The sequence below is a fragment of the Scyliorhinus canicula genome, chromosome 7 (assembly GCF_902713615.1).
Source record: "Scyliorhinus canicula chromosome 7, sScyCan1.1, whole genome shotgun sequence".
In the NCBI taxonomy this organism is placed as follows: Eukaryota; Metazoa; Chordata; class Chondrichthyes; order Carcharhiniformes; family Scyliorhinidae; genus Scyliorhinus; species Scyliorhinus canicula.
The window spans coordinates 161,139,307-161,165,971 of NC_052152.1; the positions used below are offsets into that span (position 1 = coordinate 161,139,307).

General features: G+C 47.6%; 1 protein-coding gene across 5 annotated transcripts in view; it reads left to right on the plus strand.

Moving 5' to 3' along the window:
* The window catches only part of LOC119969491 (cadherin-like protein 26), a 111,887-nt gene that overhangs the window by 63,588 nt on the left and 21,634 nt on the right, over window positions 1–26,665 (plus strand). For all 5 annotated transcript variants that reach the window (XM_038803177.1, XM_038803174.1, XM_038803178.1 and 2 more), the window contains 2 exons: window positions 4,000–4,089; window positions 24,305–24,394. In XM_038803177.1, coding sequence (XP_038659105.1) covers window positions 4,000–4,089; window positions 24,305–24,394 — 180 coding nt within the window. The remainder of the gene's footprint in view (window positions 1–3,999; window positions 4,090–24,304; window positions 24,395–26,665) is intronic.

The window sequence follows — 26,665 nt, forward strand, 5'->3', positions numbered from 1 at the left end:
TGCTGAGAGACACAGCAAGCTATTATTTTCAAAACTTAAAGAGCAGGGGATTTAAATGACTTACACAGACGTTAACTTTAAAGCACAGGGTACCTTACCTCTTAACAAGGATATCTGAGCTCTCCAAAGAACTCCAATAGATTAGACCTTTTCCTCAATTTTGTGTTTCATAAACTTAGTTGATGAAAATTACTTCTGAGTGAAGGCAGCTACACCATAAATACCATGTTCTTCCCCAGTGAAAATGGTAGTTGCCAGATATGGGGTGGGAATCAAGGCCTGGTCAGAGGCGCTGGTGCCATCTCCACAAATATTTGGCCCAAGTTGTAAAATGTGAATCGCCCTTCGTCGCTTTGTAAATTGCCATTAGATCAAGAACCAAAAATTGTAGCCGAATATCGTAGTGAGGAAATAAGATAAATTTGATACCAATTAATTTTTTAAAATTCTTTAATCTAATCTGATTGCTTTAGTTCTTGTATTATTAATGTTTTTCATGATAGGGCGTTTTGCCATATGACACATTGAGCCAAAATGATCCATTGCAAGGACGTGATTTGACCACTGAATATTCTAATGCCTCTGAGTATGTAACTTTTATAGTTGTACATTAATATACTACATAAGCCTGGAGATTGCAAAGACTTTTACTGTTTGCCTTTTTGTATATACTTAACAGCTGCTTGAATCTATTCCCTCCTAGTTATATTAAAAAAAACATAAATCATCCGTTTGACAACTGTACAGGATGTAAAAATCCCCAAAATGCTACTAATATGCCAAAATTTATGGTTCTAAAAATATGAATTGAGCATAGCTTGGATTCTTGCCTATTGAAGAGACAGGAAGGTACATTCGAAGAATGCCTGGTCTAGTGAGGATTTTCTGGGTGTCCCCTGGAAAGAATTGTTCTTTATTTCCTTGGCCCCATTTGTGTCCTTTATTTTTGGGGCCCAAGCCACAATCCTGAACTGAATCCATGGGTGATTCCCACAACTATTAGTTATCAGAGAGACACCCTGTTCTGCTGAATCCTATCAAAAGGCTTCAGCTACCAGAACTCTGAAAGGAAAGATATGCCCCCCCCCCCCTCCCCCCCCCCCCCCCCCCCCCCCGTGCCAATGACAGGAGTTAGTATCCCAAAAAGGTCCATGTGGAAAATACAACGCTATGAGAATCTGTGCTCAGGCTACTCTCTCGTTCTGTTTTAAAGCTTGCAGAGAGGTTGAGGTACATGAGGAGAGAAAATACCACATCATCACTGTTACTTCCATGAAGGCAATTTCAGGGTGGAAACCTATTGGAGAGATTCAAATTTGGAGTTGTGGGAAGGATTGACATGTATTTGGAAGGCAAAATCAAAGGCTATTGAAGCAGATAGTAACAATGAACATGAGGTGGAAGATTGCAGAGATAGGGGTTATAGGTGTTTTTTTGAGGAGGGTGGTGATTATAGAAGGGGGTGAGCCAGTACCTGTCCAAAAGACATTTGCTGAGGTACCACAACAAAGATGATTACACAATATAACAGCTCACGATATACAAAGTACACAATACAATGCAGCCATTTTTATACCAGTGTCTTAAAAATGAAAACCATCAACCTTAAACTCCGCTTGCCCTGTTTTATTGCTGCAATACAATAACACAAAAAGAAAAGCTAAAATTGAATAGCAGAACAATCCCCCCCAGCCGTAACAACCCCCCCATTCACTGACGTTTAGCAGTCCTGAAAGAAGGAGATGATCAACTTCCACCTCAAGTGGAACCTTTCCTCTGACCGCTTAATTGTAAACTTTATTTGCTCCAAGTGCAGGAATTCTGCCAGGTCGCTCATCCAACCCCCTGCCTCAGGCGGCTCCAGAACCCGTCACCTGAACAAGATCCTCCTTTAAGCTATCAGGGATGGAAAGACCAAGACATTAGCCTCTCTTTCACCTGCACTTCCGGATCCTCTGAAACCCCAAATATCGCCACCATGGGCTCAAAGCCACCTTTATCCATAAAATCTCTGACATAGAACATTTTCATCTCCGGGAAAAAAATTGCTCATACGCGACTTTGTCATGTGCACCCTATGCACCACCTTAAATTGAATTAAATTCAATCTCGCACATAAGGTCAAATTTATCCTCCGCATGGCCTCACTCCAAATTCCCCCTTCAAATCCACCCACCTAGCTCCACCTCCCACTTCCCCTTTACCTCAACCAACGAAACACTTTCCCTTTCCATTAACTGTCCATAAATATCGGAGATCTTGCTCTTCCCTATCTTGTCCTCTGACACAATCTTTTCGAGCAACAAAGGGCGCGGCAACCATGGAAACGTAGCGAGCTCCTTCCTCACAAAATCCCCGATCTGCAGGTACTGAAACCCATTCTCATTCGGCAAACAAAACTTCTCTGCTAGCTGTCCCAACTCTGCAAATTTGCCGTCCGTGAACAAATACCTAAACCTCTCTATCTCCTCCCACTCCATTGTCTTGTACATTGAATCAAGCACTGCCGGGATGGATCTATGTTTACCACAGATTGGTTCCCACAACGCCATTTCCTCTATCTTAAAATGTTGCCTGAACTGATTCCATACCCTTAATGAGGCAACTACCATCGGACTTGTGGAATATTTCACCGGCGAGTTCAGAACAAGCGCCATCACCAGTGCCCTCAAACTTGTCCTTCTGCATAATATATCCTGCACCCACCCCAAACTGACCCTTCCTCCAAGACCCACTTCCAGAACTTCTCCACAGTCACTCCCCAATAGAAATTCAGCAATGTCAAGTCGCCCGACTGCCTGTCCTTCTCCAAGAATACCTTGCTAACCTGAGGTACCTTACCCGCACATATAAAGTCCGAAATCACCCTTTTTGCCATCCCAATAAAAGATTTGGCACACTGGGCTAAATCGCTGGCTTTGAAAGCAGACCAAGGCAGGCCAGCAGCACGGTTCGATTCCCATAACAGCCTCCCTGAACAGGCGCCGTAATGTGGCGACTAGGAGCTTTTCACAGTAACTTCATTGAAGCCTACTCGTGACAATAAGCAATTTTCATTTTTTCATTTCATTTGGACAGGAAAATCGGGACATTCTGAAAGATAAACAAAAACTTTGGGAGAACTGTCACCTTGACAGTCTGGACCCGCCTCACCAGTGACAGCGGAAGAACCTCCCACTGAAAATCCTCCTTCACCGTATCCACCAAATCACCCAAATTCAATTTTTGCAACTGAGCCCAACTATGCACCACCCCTACGTTAGTAGTGCAATCCATGTAGGTAGATTCCTGAAATGGTGTCAATTTAAAATACCAGACATCAGTTGAGGTGGTAGCCATCTTTGGTCAGTGTCTTTTCTTGTTTTCTTTTTAAAGAGATCCTCTGTAAACAATAGGTTTTTTGGGTAGCTGTTAAAGTTAGAGGTAGAGTTAAACCACAATTTTCCATCTGTGTAACACTAGGCAGAGAAATGTCACTGAGGGCCAAATTGTTTCTTCTTGCAAGTCAATATCAATCAAATAGAAGTCAGTGTAATCATTTACAATGAGTGTATGGATATCAATGGCCATGTTCACAAGGGAGTGGACATACTGAAGGTTAGAAAAAAAAGGGAGATAATTGCAGAGAGGGCAAGTGAATAAAGAAAAAACAGACATTTGTACCATAGAACTATTGAATCCCTGCAGTGCAAAAGGAAGCCATTTGGCCCATTGAATCTGCACCAGCCCTCTGAAAGAGCACCCGACTAGACCCACTCCCCCACCCTAACCCCATAACCTCACTTAAGCTGCACATCTTTGGATTGTGAGAGGAAACTGGAGCACCCGAAGGAAACACACGCAGACATGGGGGGAAAAGGGTAGTGAGGAACCAAACTACATATTCAAGAGTAAATATGTTATTGCTCCTTAGACAAATTATGAATTTGTTCAGCCTGAATTCTTTCAGTTTTTGAGACAATTAAATGCATTTAGATTTTGTGATCTATTTTCATTTAGGAGAATTTATCGGCGGTAGATGGTCAATTTAGACGAAGCCATATTTCAGGCAGCTCGGGTTTGAACGCTTGGGGCTCCAGCAAGCATCCGGTAAGAGTGAATTTCTGTATGTCACTAACCAAAGCATTCTTCTCAATGCAGAAAATCTAATATAGGACAGAAAACTCCTACAATATGAAACAATGACTTGTTAAATGTAGAGAATTGCTTTTTCAGTGCAAATTGCATTTTACGGCTTTTCTTTCAAATGTAGTTTATCACGCATTATGTTCTTTAAAATTGAATACTGAATAAAAGTGAATAACTTTATTCTGTTTAAAAAAAAAATACAATAGTTGAAATTCTGGTAGAAAACTCCATCTTAATTATCTGCTTCAAACTGATGGTTACTAATGGTATAGTAAATAATAACAGATACTGGGAGTGTGATTCACCGCTGGCCGATGAGGGAATCGGGGAAAAATGATTGGTGGAAAAATCACACGTCAGCCGAAAATCGTGGCTGGCGCCGGGTACCAAACAGAATGCCATGCTCTATGCCATGCTCTAGTCCATCGACATGGTGTGAATGCTCTCTGTGCCGCACGTTGGCTTGGCGATGCAAATTGTACAGTAACCACCGTGGGCGTATCATTAATGGGCCCGCCCCGGTATTCTCCGGGCTTCCAGCCAGGACCTATCTGGCATCTTGTAAACCTCTGTGCACAGGTGCATTTGTGCTATAACGGACGTCCTGTACGCCTGTTTGGCATAATGCATTACCTTTGACATGGAGCAAGCCTGCCAATTTGTCCAGGCAATGGAATTTGCTACCGCCACTGGAATGCTCCAGGATCAGCGGGTTGATTGGGAAGCATGTTCCCCTAAAATCACTGGCGCATTCGGGGATTGTCTTCACAAACCAAAACGGGTTCCACTTCATGAATATGCAGCTGGTGTGTGACTACAAGATGCACATTATGCACGTCTGCGCCTAATACCTGGGCAGTGTGAACGGCACCTTCATCTTGGTGCACTCGATGGCTCCCTACACCTTTGAGGCACACCCCCAGTGAGGGTTTGGCTCCTAGGCGACAGAGGCTATCTGCTGCAGTCATGGCTGACGACGTCTATCCGGACGGTACAATGACACCCATGCAGTGACCAGGGCGTGATCAAGCGGTGCATCGGCATGCTCAAGATGCGGTTCAGAAGCAAGGTGATTTTGGGTTTTGTGTGGGTGGGTAAAACCCCACGAGTGAAGAACGTGTTACTGGAGCAGGGCCGAGGGGAGTGTGGATTGGCGCTGCCGAACCTTAGCAAATATAGCCATGATTAGGAAGTGGGTAGTGGGGGGGGGGGTTTCGGTATGGGAGCGAGGAGAGGCGGCATCATGCAAGGACCCAAGTTTGGTGGCGTTGGTAACGGCATCTCTGCCGTTCTCGCCGGCCCGGTACTCCAGAAGCCCAGTGGTAGTGGCGGCCCTGAGAGTCGGGGGGCAGTGGCGGAAGCATACGAGGGTAGGGAGCATCGGTCTGGACTCCAATCAGCAATAACCATCGTTTTGTACTGGTAAGGCTGGATGGGGGTTTCGGAGATGGCAGAGAGCAGGGATTGAGAGGGTGGGGGATCTATTTATAGATGGGAGCTTCCCTGTTTGAAGGATTTCGAGGAGAAATTTGAACTGCCAGCAGGAAATGGATTCAGATACCTGCAGGTACGGGATATTTTGCTAAGGCAGGTTTCGACCTTTCCGCTCCTACTGCCACAGGGGATACAGGACAGGGTAGTTTCCAGAACGGGGTTGAGAGAGAGGAAGGTTTTGGATATATATAAAGAACTCATGGAGTCAGAGGAAACACAGACAGAGGAGCTAAAGCGCAAATGGGAAGATGAGCTGGGGGTGGAGGGAGATAGAGGCAGGTCTTTGGGCGGATGCATTGAGCAGAGTCAACACCTCATCATGTGCCAGGCTCAGCCTGATTCAGTTTAAGGTTATTCACCGAGCACACATGAAGGTGGCCCGGATGAGCAAGTTTTTTGAGATAGAGGGCAGGTGTGCGAGATGTGCGGGAGGGCCAGCAAACCATGTCCATATGTTTTGGGCATGTCTGAAGTTTATGGGATTTTGGAGGGTTTTATAGATGTCATGCCCACGGTGTTAAAAACAACGGTAGTGCGGAGTCCAGAGATGGCGATTTTCGGAGTGTCGGAAGATCCGAGAGTCCAGGGGTGAGAGAGGCTGACGTCTTGGCCTTTGCCTCCTTGGTAGCCCGGAGATGGATATAGTTAGCGTAGAGGGACTCGAAGCCACCAAATTCAGAGATCTAGTTTTGTGACTTGGCTTGGTTTCTCATACTGGAGAAAATAAAGTTTGCCCTAAGAGGGTCAATGCTAGGGTTCGTCCGGAGGTGGCAGGCATTTCTCAACTTCTTTGGAGAAAACTAACTGTCAGCAGAGGTATGGGGGAGGGGGGGGGGGGGGGGGGGGGGGAGTTAGATTATTGTTTAGAAGAGAACATAGACCATACAGTGCAGAAGGAGGCCATTCAGCCCATCGAGTCTGCAGCAACCCACTTAAGCCCTCACCACCCTATCCCGGTAACCCACTAACCCGTCCTAACCTTTTTTGGTCACTAAGAACAACTTCTCATGGCCAATCCACCTAATATGCACATTTTGGACTGTGGGAGGAAACCCACGCAGACACGGGGAGAACGTGCAGACTCCGCACAGACAGTGACCCAGCAGGGAATTGAACCTGGGTCCCTGGCGCTGTGAAGCCACAGTGCTAATCACTTGTGCAACCGTGCTGCCTTGTGGGACTTGTGAGGGAGGGAGGTGGTCTTTGCACTATGTTTATATTTGTATTTGTACTGTTATTATTATAAATGCCTTAATAAAATGTTTTTCAAAAAAAATGATGCGGTGCAGGTGCCTGGACCAGAGGGGTGGGGGCCTCCAGTATAGCGTTAGGAGAGTCTCCCACATAGTGATAGCCTGCTGCATCCTCCACAACCTCACGCAGCAGAGAGGCAAGATTCTATATGAGGAGGACGGAAGTCAGTCGAGGAGGATGCAGAGGAGGAGGATGCAGAGAAGGGCCAGGATGGGCAAGACATGGGGACTGGGCAGCCACAGGAGGCCACACGATGTGTGCTCCTGGGCCGCCGTGAACAGGACAATCAATGCCTCCAGATTCACCGACAAGGGAGCCTGACCACTGGCAACCCCACCAATCCACCCCACCCCCCCTCACAATCCCCCCATTCTAAACAGCTCCTCCCCTGTGCACCCTCCCTGCCCCTGCCAGCATCCAAGTGTCTCACACTGTGCATTATCTGTCCCCCATGAGATGGCGGCCTACAACTGCAGAGAGAGAGAGAGAGCAGACCACTGCACCCATCCGCCTCACTGCACCCCCCACCCCCCTTCCACACCTACACCACTGGCTCCATGCTCCATACCTGCCTCATTGCAGGGTGCTGGCCCTGGGTTGGCAGTATCAGTGGATCTGGTCCATGGGATGGAGGATGATGAGCACCCGCTCCATGATGAGCTCCGGTGCTCCACATCATTGACAGAGTCTGACTCCTGCCCTCGGTAGCAGATTCCACCGTCCCTGCATGCGAGCTGGCTATTACACCGCACGGTCCCACTGAACCTTTGGGGTGATAGAGCTGCGGACAGACTCTGGGATGTGGTGGGGAATGGGTGGGGTAGGAAGGGGTGGGGATGCAGACCGGGGTGGTGTGCGTTGGCTGCCCTGGGGGCCATGGCCCGTGCTCACGGCTGACACCCGTGCACCCAACCAATAACCTCCCACCCCCCCCACAGAGCACACCCTCTGCTCCCAGCCCACCCCACCCCTCACAGCATCAAGTCAGAGCACCGAGGCAAGCCAAAACGTTGGTGTACAGAGGTATTTATTGTGATATATACGTGTGCCCTAGCCCCTAATACTATACTATCCGCTGTACCTGTGCCAACTTAAATAGTGTCTAGCTTTCTGGCCTTATTGGCCCAAATGATTCATCTTGGTAGTTTCTCCAGGCGGTAGGTCAGAAATGGGTGTTGCCTGCTGTGAATACCACTCTGCGACCTCCGCATTGGTGGCTGCCCACTGGAGCAACCGCGCCTGGACGGGCTTGGCAGTCGTTCAAGTGTCAACGGGTGGGAGACGCCGGATGGTCCCACCTCGTCGACAGGTGATCCTGTAAGACAGACGAAAGACGCATGGTTAGATCATGGGTGAGGGAGGTGGTGGTGGTGGAAGGGAAGGTGGGGGGGGGGGGGTGTTGGCTGGTGGTGGGGGTGGGAGGGGGTGGTGGGGGAGTGAGGAAGCAGTGGGGGAGTGGTGGTGGGGGGTGTGTGTCAGAATGGGGGCGGGGAGGCACATGTCATGGGGATATCGCAATCCATGAGGGACTCATTTGCCTCCCCGATGCTGACCTCCGCCTCAGCGACTGTCCGCTCTCCAGCCCCACCAACCAGGTCCAAGTGCCTCCGCTCAGCAGCGGTGAGGGGCTGCATCTCCTGCAAGCCCCCTTAGGTCTGCTCTCTCTCTCTCTGCAGTTGTAGGCTGCCATCTAATGGGGGACTGATAATGCACAGTGTGAGATACTTGGATGCTGGCAGCACAGAGGGTTCCCAGCTGGTGGCTTGTGCAGGGCACCTAGCTATGGCAGGCAGTATAGTTGCTGGCATGTGGTGCGGGTTGTGGTGTCAGTAGCCTGCTGGTGGGGTTTGATCGCCCTTTGAGTGGAGGGGGGGGGGGTTTACAGCTGGGTGGGACAAGGGAGGTGGCAGTGACCCACCCTGGATAGACTGAGGGTTGCCTGCCTGCCCTCAGCACTGCCTACCATTCTTCCTGGGGGGGCCCGTGTGGAGTGGGGTGGGGCTATGTGTGTGGGGAATGTGGTACAGGTTTGGTGCCAAGGGCATGGAATGGTTACTCGTCCTGAGGAGGTTGTGCAGCTTGTTGTGACACTGCTGGCCGGTCCTGGTGGTAGGGTCCATGCTGTTTTTGGCCTCTGCCAACTGCGCTCTGGCCCGGTTGAAGTCTGCAGGTGGCAGCCATCTTCGACCTGGGGGGACAAGTTCCGGCGTCAACTCTTAGTCTCTCAAATGAAGAATTCTGTTCCGAGATGTTAAGGGATTGGGTGCAATATTCATATTGAATGTTAGTTAGGTGGGTGGTGGACAGAGTCCGCCCAAAGGACTCAGCGTGACACCCAATTGATTTTGGTCTTTGGCCCTCCTTATAATGTTATTGACCAGTTGCTAGCAGGAATTGTCCTACATACTAGATAATTTGTCAATCTGGAAGCATGAAATTTGTTAGTACAGTAACTTTTGAAGGGCGTCCATTAGCTTCTTAGGGGATTCGTTTATTTAACTACCCTACCCATCGACCTGGGGCTCGACCTATCCACCCTTGGCTCTAGGACACATTTAAAATCTCCTCCCATGATCAACTGGTGTGTGGCCAAATCCAGGATTGCTGCCAGAAACCCCCTCATAAAACTCACATGAAGAGATCTACCATACAGATCTAGTGAAGTCTTGCAACACTAAAACCCAGTAGAAATTTGAGTTCAATGTCTCGGATGCAAATAAGAATCTTTTATTGCCTCTATTTGATTGCTATTGAGAAAAACTGAATCCATTCTCAATAAAGCCCAGCTAGCAAAGGACTTAAAGAGACGTAATCCATAAAACAATTTAACTTTCAAAATAATACAGAAATGGTTTCTTGCTTACGGCAAAACAGCTTGCATTTACTTCAAGAGTTAGAGTAGAAAAGTGAAAATATGAAAATAGTTAGATCAAAGTATAGAATGATAATGGAATAAAGATGGCCGTATGGACCATCATGTTTAAGGAGAATTTAATCAGTCTGAATCCATCTGTCTACACCTCTATGGCGTCCTAATTGGTTTGGGTGAGAATCAAATACATTTGATTCGATGGTTAACTGTCAATCCTCAATATGCAACATGAGTTCTGAATGTTTCATGTTTGAATATTTGTGTATGCTATGGAATGCAATTTTGTGCTATTATCAAGACTGGTTTTTACTGGTTTTCTGCTGACTTTGATTGATCCATATTCTGGACAGTGGTGCCTTCATGTTACCGTGGTGCTTACTTCGACCTTGATCTTGATTACTGGTACAGTTTATTTCTTAATGTCAAACTGACTTTGAAAATCTGTTTATTAGAACAATAGCTTGTTCATTTTGTCAGCAAAAATGTTGTTTTGATCTACAATTTTTTTCTGCATGTGTCAGGCTTTTGTGCTTCTGTTGAAGTTATGTGTTTTGTCATGGCCTGAGGTTATGAGTACTGAAATCCTTATTTTAAAATGGGTATTAAAACTGGGCTTTAATATTTACATTAAAATAGCCTTTTTACCTATCAGAAAATGGTTGATTACTATCACCCCATCATTGCAATTTGGGGCGTACACATTTACCAACACTACCGGTGCGCCTTCCAATGCCCCACTCATAATCACATATCTCCCACCTGGATCCCTCACCTCCTTCGCACTCACTAATTCCAATTTTTTGCTCATTAAAATCGCCACTCCCCTCGATATCAAATCAAACCCCGAGAGAAAAACCTGCCCAACCCACCCCTTCCTTAACCTAATCTGGTCCTTTACACGGAGTTGCATCTCCTGCAGAAAGATCACTCCCGCTTTCAAGCTCCTGAGGTGCGCGAACACCTGTGACTTTTTAACGGCCCATTCAGTCCCCAGACGTTCCACGTTACCAACCTTACCGGAGGCCTCCCACTCCAATCCCCTCTACCGTCTGTCATCTTCCCTACTTAACTTCCGCCCCCTTAATTCCACCCTATACATAGCCCATCCCAGATGGCTCCTTTCTCCGCCCTTGACCATGTCATCTCTCACCCCCTGCCACATTGCAGAAACCTCCCCCCTCTTTCCCCCTTCCCCTTCTTCACCCCCCACTTGCCCTCTCTGCCTCCCACAGCTACCCCTCTTGGCCTTCTCCCCCACCACCTCACTTCCGTTCACCAGCATAACCTGCTAGCGTAGCTGCCCCTGCCCAAAGGCACCTCCTGATGACCTTCCGCTCCCTCTACCCCACCCACTCCTCAGCTCAAGGAAGAAGACTCCCTGCTGGCCTTACCCTCCCCCACCCAAACAAGGACTTCTCCTGAACTCCAGGTAGCCATCTCCAAAAGCAAACGAACAAATGTTAGACACAAACAGTCCCATAAAACAGGAGGGGGAGATGGGAACATCCATTCCCACATAAACTTTTCACCCCTATAACGCCTTACAAACTCAACATTGAATAGCAACCACCCCCCTCCCCCGAAAAAAGGTGTAAATTTCTCAATACCCCACTTCCCAAGCATTGTCTGCTCACTTCTCCACCAGTTTATGATCCTTAATGAAGTCTTCGGCTGCTTCTGGGGTCTCAAAATAATACTCCCGGCCTCCGAACGTCACCCATTTTGCCGGGATAGAGCACCCCAAACCTTACCTGCCGTCGGTACAGCACCGCCTTGGCATTGTTGAAATCTGTCCGCCGCTTTCCCAACTCAGCTCCGATGTCCTGATAAATGTGGACGTTATTTCCCTCCCAGTTGCAGGTGTGCTTCTCCCTGGCTCACCGCAGAATTTTCTCTTTCTCTACAAATTTATGGAGTCTCACGATCACCGCCCATGGCGGCTCCCCAGCTCTAGGATTCTGATTCAGGGACCTATGCACTCAGTCCACTTCAGGCACATAATCTGGCACCCCTTCTGCCACCAGCCCCACCAGCATCTTCGAGACGTACCCCGTGGCACTGACACCTTCCAGTCCTTCAGGCAGATACACTATTCTGTCTTCTTGAGGTATTCTCCTGCTCCTCCACCTTTGCCCTCAACATTTTACAAAGGTCTCCGTGGAGCCCCACCTCCGCCTCCAGAGCCACTACACGATTGCTGTGGTCCGAGATCACTCCTTCAATCTCCCGAATCTATGGCCCCTGCACCTCCAAACACGTCTCCACCCATTCCAGAGAACTCTTCAGGGGTGTCACAGCTTCTGCAATGGCCTTTGCTTGATCCTCACGCATATCTTTCTCCTGTTTATGGAATTCCTCCTTGATAAAAGCAATCAGTTCCTGTATCTGGGGCTTTCCACCTTGCCCCTCCCCTTGCCTGCATGCTGGAAGAGACTGTGCAGCTCAAGACTGTTTCAACTTTCCAACCAAATCTCTCACTGTTTTCTGCCGGGTCTGGTGATCAGAAGACATACCATTCCAGGGGTAAACTACTCCTCTAACATTCGCCTACGCCTTTTCATCAAAATTCCACCCAGTTCTGTGTAAAAAGAGCTCTTTTCTGTGACTTTAAGCAGGAGCAGCCCTGTATGTGACCATTCACTCCATGGTCACAACCAAAAGTGACTGTATAGTATATTATAGGATAGTATGTACGGTACTGTATAGTAATCTTCTAAGGATAGTATTGTCTATTACTGTATAGTATAGCACTGTATTGTACAGTACCATAGAGTACAGCACTGTATATTATTGTATCATCTAATTGTACGGTACTGTATAGTATAGAACAGTACTGCATAGTATAGTACGGTACCATATAGAATAGTACAGTACTGAATAGAGTAGTCAAGTACTGTATAGAATACAGTACCCTATAGTACTTTGGTAAGGATGTGCCTTGAAGACTCAATTCACATTTAGCTACCAATGCATAAAGGAAATATCCAAGCCTTTGAAGCAACTTCAAAAAAGAACAGAGAGTAATTTCAGAGGGAGATTTTAGCTGTAAGAATAGTATCAGTCAGCATCCGCACACATTGCCCTGCCGACCCAAATGTGTTTATCTTTTTGGAGGGTGTGGAGGAGCACTCCTGGCTTTGTTGGCACCAGTTTAAACCCCCCCCCCCCACCCCAAATCCCCATGAGACTTTGCCACCCCCTGACCTCCACAAGGACTGACATGCAACCCCCAACTGACGACCTGATCACTTCCGAACAGGTTGGGGACCTGTCACCTTCCCTCCTCCACCCCAATTAAATCTGTGGCAGAAAGCCCTATGGATGGCCTTACCACCCTGCCACCAATTGAGGTGTTTACTTATGGGCCTCATCTTGCCATGCTTTTTTCTAGGTTCTGGAAGGATGGAGTTCATTCAAAGGCACTCAGTACCTGATTGAGGCACCCAACATCGGGAAGGGGAGGTCGCTGAAAGATTCTACCTTGCCCCTGCGGCCAGCCTCGCCACCCCCTCTCCAGTGGTGCTGCTGAGTACAGAAGAGCCACCGGCCTCTTCTGGGCTGACAGCTCCCAGCGAGCGCAATATCTGCCCTTAGGGTCCTTGATCCTGGGGAAAGGCCCGCTGCTGACCTGTTAAATGCCCAAGTGGCCCAAAATATGGGTCCTTCACAAAACGAGGCAGCATGGTAGTCTCACCAGCTCTCCAGTCAGTAGCCAAGACTCCAGTCACATCCACAAGATTGCAGCCTTTGGGAACCATGGATCTAAAGCCACCAATTCCTCTCAAAGTACGATATACTCACTCTTAAATTACTCTTAAAGGTCTTAAATTACTCATACATATTGTAGTCCAAAATATGGGGCGGGATTCTCTCAGCCCACGCCAGGCTGGAGAATCGCTGGGCTGGACGCGAATGGTGCGACGCCGCCTCGACGCCAGTCCGGCGATTCTCCAGAGAGCGGAAAATCGGTGTCATTGGCCCCGGCACGGTGCCAGTCGGGGCCCCCCCCCGGCGATTCTCCACTCGGAATGGCCATTAAAAAAAAAATCTGAGTCCCGCCGATTGTCCACGTGTGGTCTTACCCAGCGGGACCTCGGCATGCATCCATCCGGGGTGGCCTGGTGGGGGGTAGGGGGGTCTGACCCCGGGAGGGACCTCTGCTGTGGCCTGGCCCGCGATCGGGGCCTACTGATTGGCGGGCTGGCCTCTCAGTCTGGGGGCCTCTTTTTCTTTGCGCTGGCTCTTGTAGCCCTACGCCATGTTGCGTCGGGGCTGGCGCGGAAAAGTGGCCACCGCACATGCGCGCAACCCCGCCGGTCGCACTGCGCATGTGACACAAGTCGCAGTGCGCATGCACAGACTCGCGGCACCCATTTGACGCCAGCATCGGCAGCTGGAGCAGCGTGGGTCGCTCCAGTGCCGTGCTGGCCTACTGAGGAGCTCGGAATCGCTGCTCCAGAGGACCTGTTGACGCCATCGCGACGGTGTTTACGACGGCGTCAACACTTAGCCTCAGGATCAGAGAATCCCACCCATTATGTGGGGGAAAGGATGGGCTAAATGGCCTCTTTTCTTTGGGATGCTTGTGATTGTCCAGTCGTCTACAAGATACTCTACCTCTGTTTTGTTGGTCATAATGTAGGGAGAGATTCAGGGCATGTGTTAACATGCTGTATTTAAAAATATTAAACAATGATATCAGAGGCAAATAATGGAAATTACCACTATTGCCTCTAAGGCTGAAAAAACCCTTGCCAAAAAAAAATATGTTATTTTCTTGTGCAACCAGTCCAAAGTTTGACAGTATATTGACATTTAATTATCTTTATTGTGTTACAGATTTATGTTTGATTGCACAACGTGCCTCAGGGTTTTTGAGATATTCTCTTCTATCGGTAATTTATGGGTTGCTGAAAATGTTGTCATGATCACAATTTCAATCTTAAAGGGTTTGTTTCTATAAAATTGTTGAATTACACATTTAAAAAAAAAATATTTCCAAGGGTGAGGGCAATACTAGCTAGATCACCATTTATTGCCCTTCCATAATTGCCTTGTGAACTGCTGCAGGCCATATGGCATAGATACACCCACAGTGCTGTTAGGAAGGAGGCTTAATTTAATTTGAGGAACTTCGGGGAGTGAGGAGCTCTTTTTGTTACAGTATTTATATGGCTGGTTCCATTTTTTGACAATGTTCAGTTTCTGGTCAATGGTACGCCCCCAGGATGTTGATGGAGGGAGATCAGTGATGATAATGCCATTGACCGTCAAGGGGAAGTGATTGAATTTTCTCTTGTTGGAGATGGTGATTGCCTGGCACTTGTGTGATCCACATGTTTTTGATTTGATTTATTATTGGCACATATATTGGTATGCAGTGAAAAGTATTGTTTCTGGCATGCTGTACAAACAATGCATACCGTATACAGGGAAGGAATGAGAAGAATATAATGTTACAGTTATAGCAAGGTGTAGAGAAAAGATCAACTTAATACGAGGTAGGTCCATTCAGAAGTCTGATTGCAGTAGGGAAGAACCTGTTCTTGAGTCGGTTGGTACGTGACCTCAAACTTTAGTATCTTTTTCCTGATGGAAGAAGGTGGAAGAGAGTATGTCTGGGGTGCGTGAGGTCCTTAATTATGCTGGCTGCCTTTCCGAGGCAGCTGGAATTGTAGATCGAGTCGATGGATGGGAGGCTGGTTTGCGTGATGGATACTTGCCACTGATCAGCCGAACCCTGAATGTTGTACAGTTCTTGCTGCATATGGACACAGGCTCCTTCCTGAGAAGTCATGAATGGTGTTGAATATTTGTGCAGTCATCTGTGAACATCACTATCTCTGACTTTAAAATAGAGGGAAAGTCTTTGATGAAGCAGCTGAAGATGGTTGGCCCTCAGACACAACTCTGAGAAACACTTGTGTTTGTGGGACCCTTGCTCCAGTTGATTGATATACACAACGCCTTTAACTTTGAATCAAATCACTTTTTACTAAACACAATATAAAATTCCCAATGCTTATGACTATTACAAGAGGGCAGCACGGTAGCACAGTGATTAGCGGAGGAACAGTTGCTTCACAGCTCCAGGGTCCCAGGTTTGATTCCCGGCTTAGGTCACTGTCTGCGGAGTCTGCACATTCTCCCCGTGTGTGCGTGGGTTTCCTCCGGGTGTTCCGATTTCCTCCCACAGTCCAAAGATATGCGGGTTAGGTGGATTGGCCATGCTCAGTTGCCCTTAGTGTCCAAAAAGATTAAGTGGGGTTGCTGGGTTATGGGGACAGGGTGGAGGCGTGGGCTTGTGTATAATGTTCTTTCCAAGGACTGGTGCAGACTCGATGGACCGAATGGCCTCCTTCCGCACTGTAAATTCTGTGATGCTATGATCCTTAGAAGTTCTATCATTGTATCAAAAGCACACAAATGATTCTACCTTCCTGTATTACCTCTATACTTTCATAAGCATAGTTTAGACCATCAATACTTATCTAATAACTTTTAGTGTATCTGTAGGGACTTCACCATTCAATCGCACTGGCCAGACACAAGCAGAAATCAGACGCCATCTTCAAGTTGGAGGCTTGAGGTCTTCTTCTGCGATTGTTCGTCCTCGAGGTTTTGCATACCTTGGTCACTTTTGCATTGATATTTATGTCTTTCTTGGGACCGTGCCTAACTGCCTACACGCATTCCTACACGTAACCAATGACCACCTTTCCTTTCATCAGATGGACCACTGCAAATGCTAATAATAATAATAATCTTCATTATTGTCACAAGTAGGCTTACATCATCACTCCAATGAAGCCACTGTGAAAAGCCCTTCGTCGCCATACCCTGGCGCCTGTTCAGGTACACAGAGGCAGAATTCAGAATGCTCAATTCACCCAACAGCCTGTCTTTTGGGACTTGTGAGAGGAAACCTAATATTTATGGCCCACTATATTTCACACCAGCTTATATCTCATCCATCTTCCCGCCAGGTGATCTTTCCCAGACCTTGTTTTCATTTCTCGCCTCAGGCATCTTTCGTTGATAATGATCACTCTGACAATCGGGGGCCACCATCTGCTGTCCTGTTTCCTGTTGCAGAATCTGCATCACAGGTCTTAATGACTCTTTTTGTTTGTTCAGTGTCTCTGTTACTTGGCCATATATATCAGAAAGGTTAATGTCCCTTTTACTTGGCTATATTTCCTAATAGGCTTTGGACCAGGGTCATAACTGCAGCGTTGTCCTGGGACTGAGAAGAATGACACCAACAACCGCAACAATCTTCCTTTGTGCTAGTCTTACGATTCCAGTTGATGTTATAACTGGACGGGAAGACCCCAGAATCGAACCCTTGTTCAACATCATGGCCGGGATTTCGGACAAGTTTTCGGCGCCGGCGGCAAAACTGGCATGAGCGATGCCGGCATCAACGGGCCTCTAGGCCCAGGCATTCCCCCTTCCCTGGGGGGCGAACACAGCGTTGGAGTGTTGTGCGCTCAAAAGCCGGCGCGCCATGGTCGGCGCGAGTCCGCGCATGCAAGCCATGGCCGGTGCGGGTCTGCGCATGCTCACCATGGCCGTCGCGGGTTCGCGCATACGCATGGGTTGCCTCCTCCGTGCCGACCCCCGGGCAATATGGCAGAGCCCTACAGGTGCCCGGCGCGGAGGAACATAGGCCCCTGGAATTAGCCCGCCTGCCGATTGGTGGGCCCCGATCACGTGCCTGGCCACCGTGGAGGCCCCCCCACGGAGTCGGATCCCCCTGCCCACCACCTGGACGACCCCCTGCAGCCAGAACTCCGAGGTCCTGCCGGGTGGGACCATAAGTAACCCTCGCCGGCGGGACTCGGTGGAACTCGGCGGGCACTTGGCCCGTCGAGCGCGGAGAATCGCTGCGGGAGCCGCTTTCAACGGAGAATCGGCGGCCCGGCGTTGGAGCAGCATGGTGCAATCTCTCGCCCCACCCCCTCCCCCCAGCAATTCTCCGACCCGGCACGGGATCGGAGAATCACGGCCCGTATTTCTTTCTTTTATAAAACATTCAGGAACAGAGTCACAGGACTGCTAATTAATTTTAGCGACACCAAAACACATTTATTAGACATGGAAAAATTTGATTATGTTACAATACTGCTTTACTCTCCTCCCTTCTCCTTTTCTTAACAATTACATACAGGTTTTAGGATTAACATGGATTGTAAAGATTATCAACACGGGGAGTTGTACTCGCTGATGAGACTGGCTCCTCAGAGATCAGCTGTCAATTTGAAAGGGTGCCCCAATCTCTAAGCGAGCTTGAGGGTCACCCACATCCCCCACTCATGGGTAATATCACCCCCTCCCCCCACCGTTGCAAGCCTCGCCAACCCCACTTTTGGGCTCCCCCTTTCAGGACCCCTACCCTTCAAACCCCCAACATTTATGAGGCCCTTTCATAGCAGCCCTTCACCCCCTCCCTGTATACCCCTCTCAATCTCCCTTTCATGGGCATGGCCCCCCCCCCTCAGGCCCTGACCCTTGGCAGTGTCACCTTGACACCTGGCAGTGCTAAACCAGCCTGGCAATGTCACCAGGGCACCCTGGCAGTGCCAGCCTGGCAGTGGCAATATGCCCAGGTGTCAGAGGGAGAGCCAAGGGACCATCTTGCACTGTCTCTGACCACCAGGTGTCTCCAATGGTCTGGGAAACCTCACAGGTGCCATGAGGCCTGGTCCAAGTGTGTGTGGACCAATACTGAATGGCGCCCCGTCCAGGTCAGTTCAGTCCATAAGAAAGTCATTCAGAAGTCTGATAACAGCAGGTAAGAAGCTATTTTTGAATCTGTTAGTGCGTGTTCTCAGACTTATGTATCTTCTGCTTGATGGAAGAGGTTGGAAGAGAGAATACACCGGATGGGAGGGTTTTATGATTATGCTGCCCGCTTTCCCGAGGCAACTGGAGTGGTAGACAGAGTCAATTGATGCAAGGCGGGTTTGTGTGATAGACTGAGCTGTATTCATGGCTCTCTGTAGTTTCTTATGGTCTCGGATTGAGCAGTTTCAATACCAGGCTGTGATGCAGGAATAGGATGCTTTCTATGGTGCATCTGTAAAAATTGGTTAAGAGCTAATGTAGACTTACCGAATTTTCTTAATTTCCTGAGGAAGTATAGGCATCGTTGTGCTTTCTTGTTCGTAGCGGCAACATGGGTGGACTAGGACACATTGTTGGTGATGTGCACACCTAGTAATATGAAGCTGTCAACCATCTACACCATGGCACCATTGATGCAGACAGGGGCATGTACGACACTTCGCTTCCTGAAGTCGATGACCAGCTCAGTAGTTTTGCTGACATTGAGGGAGAGATTATTGTTGTTGTACCATGCCACTTGGTTCTCTATCTTCCTCCCATACTCTGACTCATCTTTGACTGAGATCCAACCCACTACAGTCGTGTCATCAGCAAAACTGTAGATGGAGTTGGAGCAGAATTTGCCCTACAGTCGTGTGTGTATAGGGAGTATAGTAAGGGGTTAAGTACGCAGTTTTGCAGGGCCCCAGGGTTGAGGACTATTGTGGAGGAGGTGTAGTTGTTTATCCTTACTGATTGTGGCCTACGGAAGTTGAGGATCTAGTTACAGAGGGTGGAGTCAAGTCCTAGGATTTGGAGTTTGGATATGAGCTTGGCTGGAATTATGGGCCGGGATTGTCCCCTACCCAGCGGGGCGGGGGGTCTCGGCGTGTTGGAGTGGCGTGATGTCTCCGCACCTTTAGGGGCCAAGCCCTCACATTAAGGGGCTAAGCACGCGCCGGAGTGGTTCCCGTTCCGCCGGCTGGCGTGAACGGCTTTTGGCGCCACGCCAGCCGGGGCCGAAAGCACTTCGCCGGCCGGCGTAAGTCCGTGCATGCGCCGGAGCGTCAGCGGCTGCTGACCTCATCCCGGTGCATGCGCAGGGGAGGGCGTCTCTTCCGCCTCCTCCATGGTGAAGACCATGGCGATGGCGGAAGAAAAAGAGTGCCCCATAGCACAGGCCCGCCTGCCGATCGGTGGGCCCCGATCGCAGGCCAGGCCACCGTGGGGGCACCCCCCCCCCAGGGTCAGATCGCCCCGCCGGTCAGGTAGGTGTTTTGATTCCCGCCGGCCGGAGTGGCTTGTCAGCGCCGGGACTTCGGCCCATTGCGGGCCAGAGAATCTTCGCGGGGGGCCCGCCGACCGGCATGGCGCGATTCCCACCCACGCCAAATCTTGGGTGGTGGAGAATTCGGGACACGGCAGGGGTGGGATTGACGCCAGCCCCGGGCGATTCTCCGACCCGGCGGGGGGTCGGAGAATCCCGCCCATGGTGTTCTAAGCAGAGCTGTAGTAGATGAATAGGACTCTGACGTGGGAGTGATTGTCGCCTAGATGCTCCAAGAATGAGTGTAGGGCGAGACAGATAGTGTCAGCTGTGGACTGGTTGTGGCGGTATGCGAATTGCAGTAGATGAAGGCATTCTGGGAGTATGGAGTTGATGTGTCTCATGGTAATCTCAAATCTGCATCTTGCCTACCCTCGATAAGCTATCACTCACTTGCTTACCAAGGATCTATCCACCTCTGCCTTAAAAATGTTCAAAGACTGCTTAGAAAAACTATAGATTTATGAAACTCTTGTTTACTTAATTATCACTGTCATTATGGGACTAAGAATCACAATTGTAGTGAAAACTATGGAACTAAAAATTGCATAATATATTATTAACCTCTAGAAAACTGTGTTTTATTTAATAGAAGGTTGTTAGCTCTTAGAGTATTTAAAATTGTGATTTTCTTTCATTGTAGTCAAGCTCATCACTTAGAGATGACATGTTCAGACCAGCTAATATTTTTTCTTCTCGCAAAACAAATGTTCAGCGCCAGTCCTCCAGGATACTTTTCAGAAAACATTGGGGGTGATTGTCACATTAACATCCTAGTGTTTTACAGGCAGAAACATTGCTGTACTGTACCCTTTTATTAGCATATTTTTGCACACTGCACTGAGCACCAAGAGCTATTTAAGAGCAACGTGTATTTGTATAGTATCTGTAACACAATAGAATCTTCACAGATGCTTAATCAGACAAAATTGACACCAGTCAAAGAAGGAGGCTTTTGGACAGGTGGCCAAAAGCTTAGTTGAAGAGGAAGATTTATTTATTGAGAATATTAAAGGATGAGAGAGAGAGAAAGAAAGAAAAAATGTTTAGGACAAAGTTGTTCATCAGTTTTTCCTTTCACTGTCGCTCTCAGTATTCATTTGCTGAGAGACACAGCAAGCTATTATTTTATAACTTAAAGAGAAGGGGATTTAAATGACTTACACAGACGTTAACTTTAAAGCACATCTATTAACAATCTATTGTTAATAATCTACATCTATTAACAATCCCAAAAGGGTACCTGACCTCTTCACAAGGATATCTGAGCTCTCCAAAGAACTCCAGTAGATTAGACCTTTTCCTCAATTTTGTGTTTCATAAACTTAGTTGATGAAAATTATTTCTGAGTGAAGGCAGCTACACCATAAGTACCATGCCTCCTCTGTTCTTCCCCAGTGAAAATGATAGTTGTCAGATATGGGGTGGGAATCGAGGCCTGGTCAGACGCGCTGGTGCCATCTCCACAAATATTTGGCCCAAGTTGTAAAATGTGAATCGCCCTTCTTCGCTTTGTAAATTGCCATTAGATCAAGAACCAAAAATTGTAGCCGAATATCGTAGTGAGGAAATAAGATAAATTTGATACCAATTAATTTTTAAAAATTCTTTAATCTTATCTGATTGCTTTAGTTCTTGTATTATTAATGTTTTTCATGATAGGGCGTTTTGCCACATGACACATTGAGCCAAAATGATCCATTGCAAGGACGTGATTTGACCACTGAATATTCTAATGCCTCTGAGTATGTAACTTTATAGTTGTACATTAATATACTACATAAGCCTGGAGATTGCAAAGACTTTTACTGTTTGCCTTTTTGTATATACTTAACAGCTGCTTGAACCTATTCCCCCCCTAGTTATGTAAACAAAAACATAAATCATCCGTTTAACAACTGTACAGGATGTAAAAATCCCCAAAATGCTACTAATATGCCACAAATTATGGTTCTAAAAATATGCATTGAGCATAGCTTGGATTCTTGCCTATTGAAGAGACAGGAAGGTACATTCGAAGAATGCCTGGTCTAGTGAGGATTTTCTGGGTGTCCCCTGGAAAGAATTGTTCTTTATTTCCTTGGCCCCATTTGTGTCCTTTATTTTTGGGGCCCAAGCCACAATCCTGACGAGGTGGAAGATTGCAGAGATAGGGGTTATAGGTGTTTTTTTGAAGAGGGTGGTGATTATAGAAGGGGGTGAGCCAGTACCTGTCCAAAAGATATTTGATGAGGTACCACAGCAAAGATGATTACACAATATAACAGCTCACGATATACACAGTACACAATACAATGCAGCCATTTTTATACCAGTGTCTTAAAAATAAAAACCATCAACCTTAAACTCCGCTTGCCCTGTTTTATGGCTGCAATACAATAACACAAAAAGAAAAGCTAAAATTGAATAACAGAGCAATCCCCCCAGCCGTAACAACACCCCTCCCCCCCCCCCCCCCCCCCCCTTCACTGACGTTTAGCAGTCCTGAAAGAAGGAGATGATCAACTTCCACCTTTCCTCTGACCGCTTAATTGTAAACTTTATTTGCTCCAAGTGCAGGAATTCTGCCAGGTCGCTCATCCAACCCCATGCCTCAGGCGGCTCCAGAACCCGTCACCTGTACAAGATCCTCCTTTAAGCTATCAGGGAGGGAAAGACCAAGACATCAGCCTCTCTCCCACCTGCACTCCCAGATCCTCTGAAACCCCAAATATCGCCACCATGGGCTCAAAGCCACCTTTATCCAAAAAATCTCTGACATAGAACATTTTCACCTCCGGGAAAAAAATGGCTCATACGCGACTTTGTCATGTGCACCCTATGCACCACCTTAAATTGAATTAAATTCAATCTCGCACATAAGGTCAAATTTATCCTCCGCATGGCCTCACTCCAAATTCCCCCTTCAAATCCACCCACCTAGCTCCACCTCCCACTTCCCCTTTACCTCAACCAACAAAACACTTTCCCTTTCCATTAACTGTCCATAAATATCGGAGATCTTGCTCTTCCCTATCTTGTCCTCTGGCACAATCTTTTCGAGCAACAAAGGGCGCGGCAACCATGGAAACGTAGCGAGCTCCTTCCTCACAATCCCCAAACTGACCCTTCCTCCAATACCCACTTCCAGAACTTCTCCACAGTCGCTCCCCAATAGAAATTCAGCAAATTCAGCAATGTCAAGTCGCCCGACTGCCTGTCCTTCTCCAAGAATACCTTGCTAACCTGAGGTACCTTACCCGCACATATAAAGTCCGAAATCACCCTTTTTGCCATCCCAATAAAAGATTTGGCACACTGGGCTAAATCGCTGGCTTTGAAAGCAGACCAAGGCAGGCCAGCAGCACGGTTCGATTCCCATAACAGCCTCCCTGAACAGGCGCCGTAATGTGGCGACTAGGAGCTTTTCACAGTAACTTCATTGAAGCCTACTCGTGACAATAAGCGATTTTCATTTTTTCATTTCATTTGGACAGGAAAATCGGGACATTCTGAAAGATAAACAAAAACTTTGGGAGAACTGTCACCTTGACAGTCTGGACCCGCCTCACCAGTGACAGCGGAAGAACCTCCCACTGAAAATCCTCCTTCACCGTATCCACCAAATCACCCAAATTCAATTTTTGCAACTGAGCCCAACTATGCACCACCCCTACGTTAGTAGTGCAATCCATGTAGGTAGATTCCTGAAATGGTGTCAATTTAAAATACCAGACATCAGTTGATTGGTGGTAGCCATCTTTGGTCAGTGTCTTTTCTTGTTTTCTTTTTAAAGAGATCCTCTGTAAACAATAGGTTTTTTGGGTAGCTGTTAAAGTTAGAGGTAGATTTAAACCACAATTTTCCATCTGTGTAACACTAGGCAGAGAAATGTCACTGAGGGCCAAATTGTTTCTTCTTGCAAGTCAATATCAATCAAATAGAAGTCAGTGTAATCATTTACAATGAGTGTATGGATATCAATGGCCGTGTTCACAAGGGAGTGGACATACTGAAGGTTAGAAAAAAAAGGGAGATAATTGCAGAGAGGGCAAGTGAATAAAGAAAAAACAGACATTTGTACCATAGAACTATTGAATCCCTGCAGTGCAAAAGGAAGCCATTTGGCCTATTGAATCTGCACCAGCCCTCTGAAAGAGCACCCGACTAGACCCACTCCCCCACCCTAACCCCATAACCTCACTTAAGCTGCACATCTTTGGATTGTGAGAGGAAACTGGAGCACCCGAAGGAAACACACGCAGACATGGGGGGGAAAAGGGTAGTGAGGAACCAAACTACATATTCAAGAGTAAATATGTTATTGCTCCTTAGACAAATTATGAATTTGTTCAGCCTGAATTCTTTCAGTTTTTGAGACAATTAAATGCATTTAGATTTTGTGATCTATTTTCATTTAGGAGAATTTATCGGCGGTAGATGGTCAATTTAGACGAAGCCATTTTTCAGGCAGCTCGGGTTTGAACGCTTGGGGCTCCAGCAAGCATCCGGTAAGAGTGAATTTCTGTATGTCACTAACCAAAGCATTCTTCTCAATGCAGAAAATCTAATATAGGACAGAAAACTCCTACAATATGAAACAATGACTTGTTAAATGTAGAGAATTGCTTTTTCAGTGCAAATTGCATTTTACGGCTTTTCTTTCAAATGTAGTTTATCACGCATTACGTTCTTTAAAATTGAATACTGAATAAAAGTGAATAACTTAATTTCTGGAAAAGTGAATAACTTTATTCTGTTTAAAAAAAAAATACAATAGTTGAAATTCTGGTATAAAACTCCATCTTAATTATCTGCTTCAAACTGATGGTTACTAATGGTATAGTAAATAATAACAGATACTGGGAGTGTGATTCACCGCTGGCCGATGAGGGAATGGGAAAAACGATTGGTGGAAAAATCACACGTCAGCCGAAAATCGTGGCTGGCGCTGGGTACCAAACAGAATGCCATGCTCTATGCCATGCTCTAGTCCATCGACACGGTGTGAATGCTCTCTGTGCCGCACGTTGGCTTGGCGATGCAAATTGTACAGTAACCACCATGGGCGTACCATTAATGGGCCCGCCCCGGTATTCTCCGGGCTTCCAGCCAGGACCTATCTGGCATCTCGTAAACCTCTGTGCACAAGTACATTTGTGCTATAACGGACGTCCTGTACGCCCGTTTGGCATAATGCATTATCTTTGACATGGAGCAAGCCTGCCAATTTGTCCAGGCAATGGAATTTGCTACCGTCACTGGAATGCTCCAGGTTCAGGGGGTTGATTGGGAAGCATGTTCCCCTAAAATCACTGGCGCATTAGGGGATTGTCTTCACGAACCAAAACGGGTTCCACTTCATGAATATGCAGCTGCTGTGTGACTACAAGATGCACATTATGCACGTCTGCGCCTAATACCTGGGCAGTGTGAACGGCACCTTCATCTTGGTGCACTCGATGGTTCCCTACACCTTTGAGGCACACCCCCAGTGAGGGTTTGGCTCCTAGGCGACAGAGGCTATCTGCTGCAGTCATGGTTGATGACGTCTATCTGGACGGCACAATGACACCCATGCAGTGACCAGGGCATGATCAAGCGGTGCATCGGCATGCTCAAGATGCGGTTCAGAAGCAAGGTGATTTTGGGTTTTGTGTGGTTGGGTACAACCCCGCGAGTGAAGAACGTGTTACTGGAGCAGGGCCGAGGGGAGTGTGGATTGGTGCTGCCGAACCCTAGCAAGTATAGCCATGATTAGGAAGTGGGTAGTGGTGGGGGGGGGGGGTCGGTATGGGAGCGAGGAGAGGCGGCATCATGCAAGGATACAAGTTTGGGGCGTTGGTAACGGCATCTCTGCCGTTCTCGTCGGCCTGGTACTCCACAAGCCCAGTGGTTGTGGCGGCCCTGAGAGTCGGGGGGCAGTGGCGGAAGCATACGAGGGTAGGGAGCATCGGTCTGGACTCCAATCAGCAATAACCAGCGGTTTGTACCGGTAAGGCTGGATAGGGGTTTCGGAGATGGCAGAGAGCAGGGATTGAGAGGGTGGGGGATCTATTTATAGATGGGAGCTTCCCTGTTTGAAGGATTTCGATGAGAAATTTGAACTGCCAGCAGAAAATGAATTCAGATACCTGCAGGTACGGGATATTTTGCTAAGGCAGGTTTCGACCTTTCCGCTCCTACCACCACAGGGGATACAGGACAGGGTAGTTTCCAGAACGGGGTTGAGAGAAAGGAAGGTTTTGGATATATATAAAGAACTCATGGAGTCAGAGGAAACACAGACAGAGGAGCTAAAGCGCAAATGGGAAGATGAGCTAGGGGTGGAGGGAGATAGAGGCAGGTCTTTGGGCGGATGCATTGAGCAGAGTCAACACCTCATCATGTGCCAGGCTCAGCCTGATTCAGTTTAAGGTTGTTCACCGAGCACACATGAAGGTGGCCCGGATGAGCAAGTTTTTTGGGATAGAGGGCAGGTGTGCGAGATGTGCGGGAGGGCCAGCAAACCATCTCCATATGTTTTGGGCATGTCTGAAGCTTATGGGATTTTGGAGGGTTTTACAGATGTCATGTCCACGGTGTTAAAAACAAGGGTAGTGCCAAGTCCAGAGATGGCGATTTTCGGAGTGTCGGAAGATCCGAGAGTCCAGGGGTGAGAGAGGCTGACATCTTGGCCTTTGCCTCCTTGGTAGCCCGGAGATGGATATAGTTAGCGTAGAGGGACTCGAAGCCACCAAATTCAGAGATCTAGTTTTGTGACTTGGCTTGGTTTCTCATAC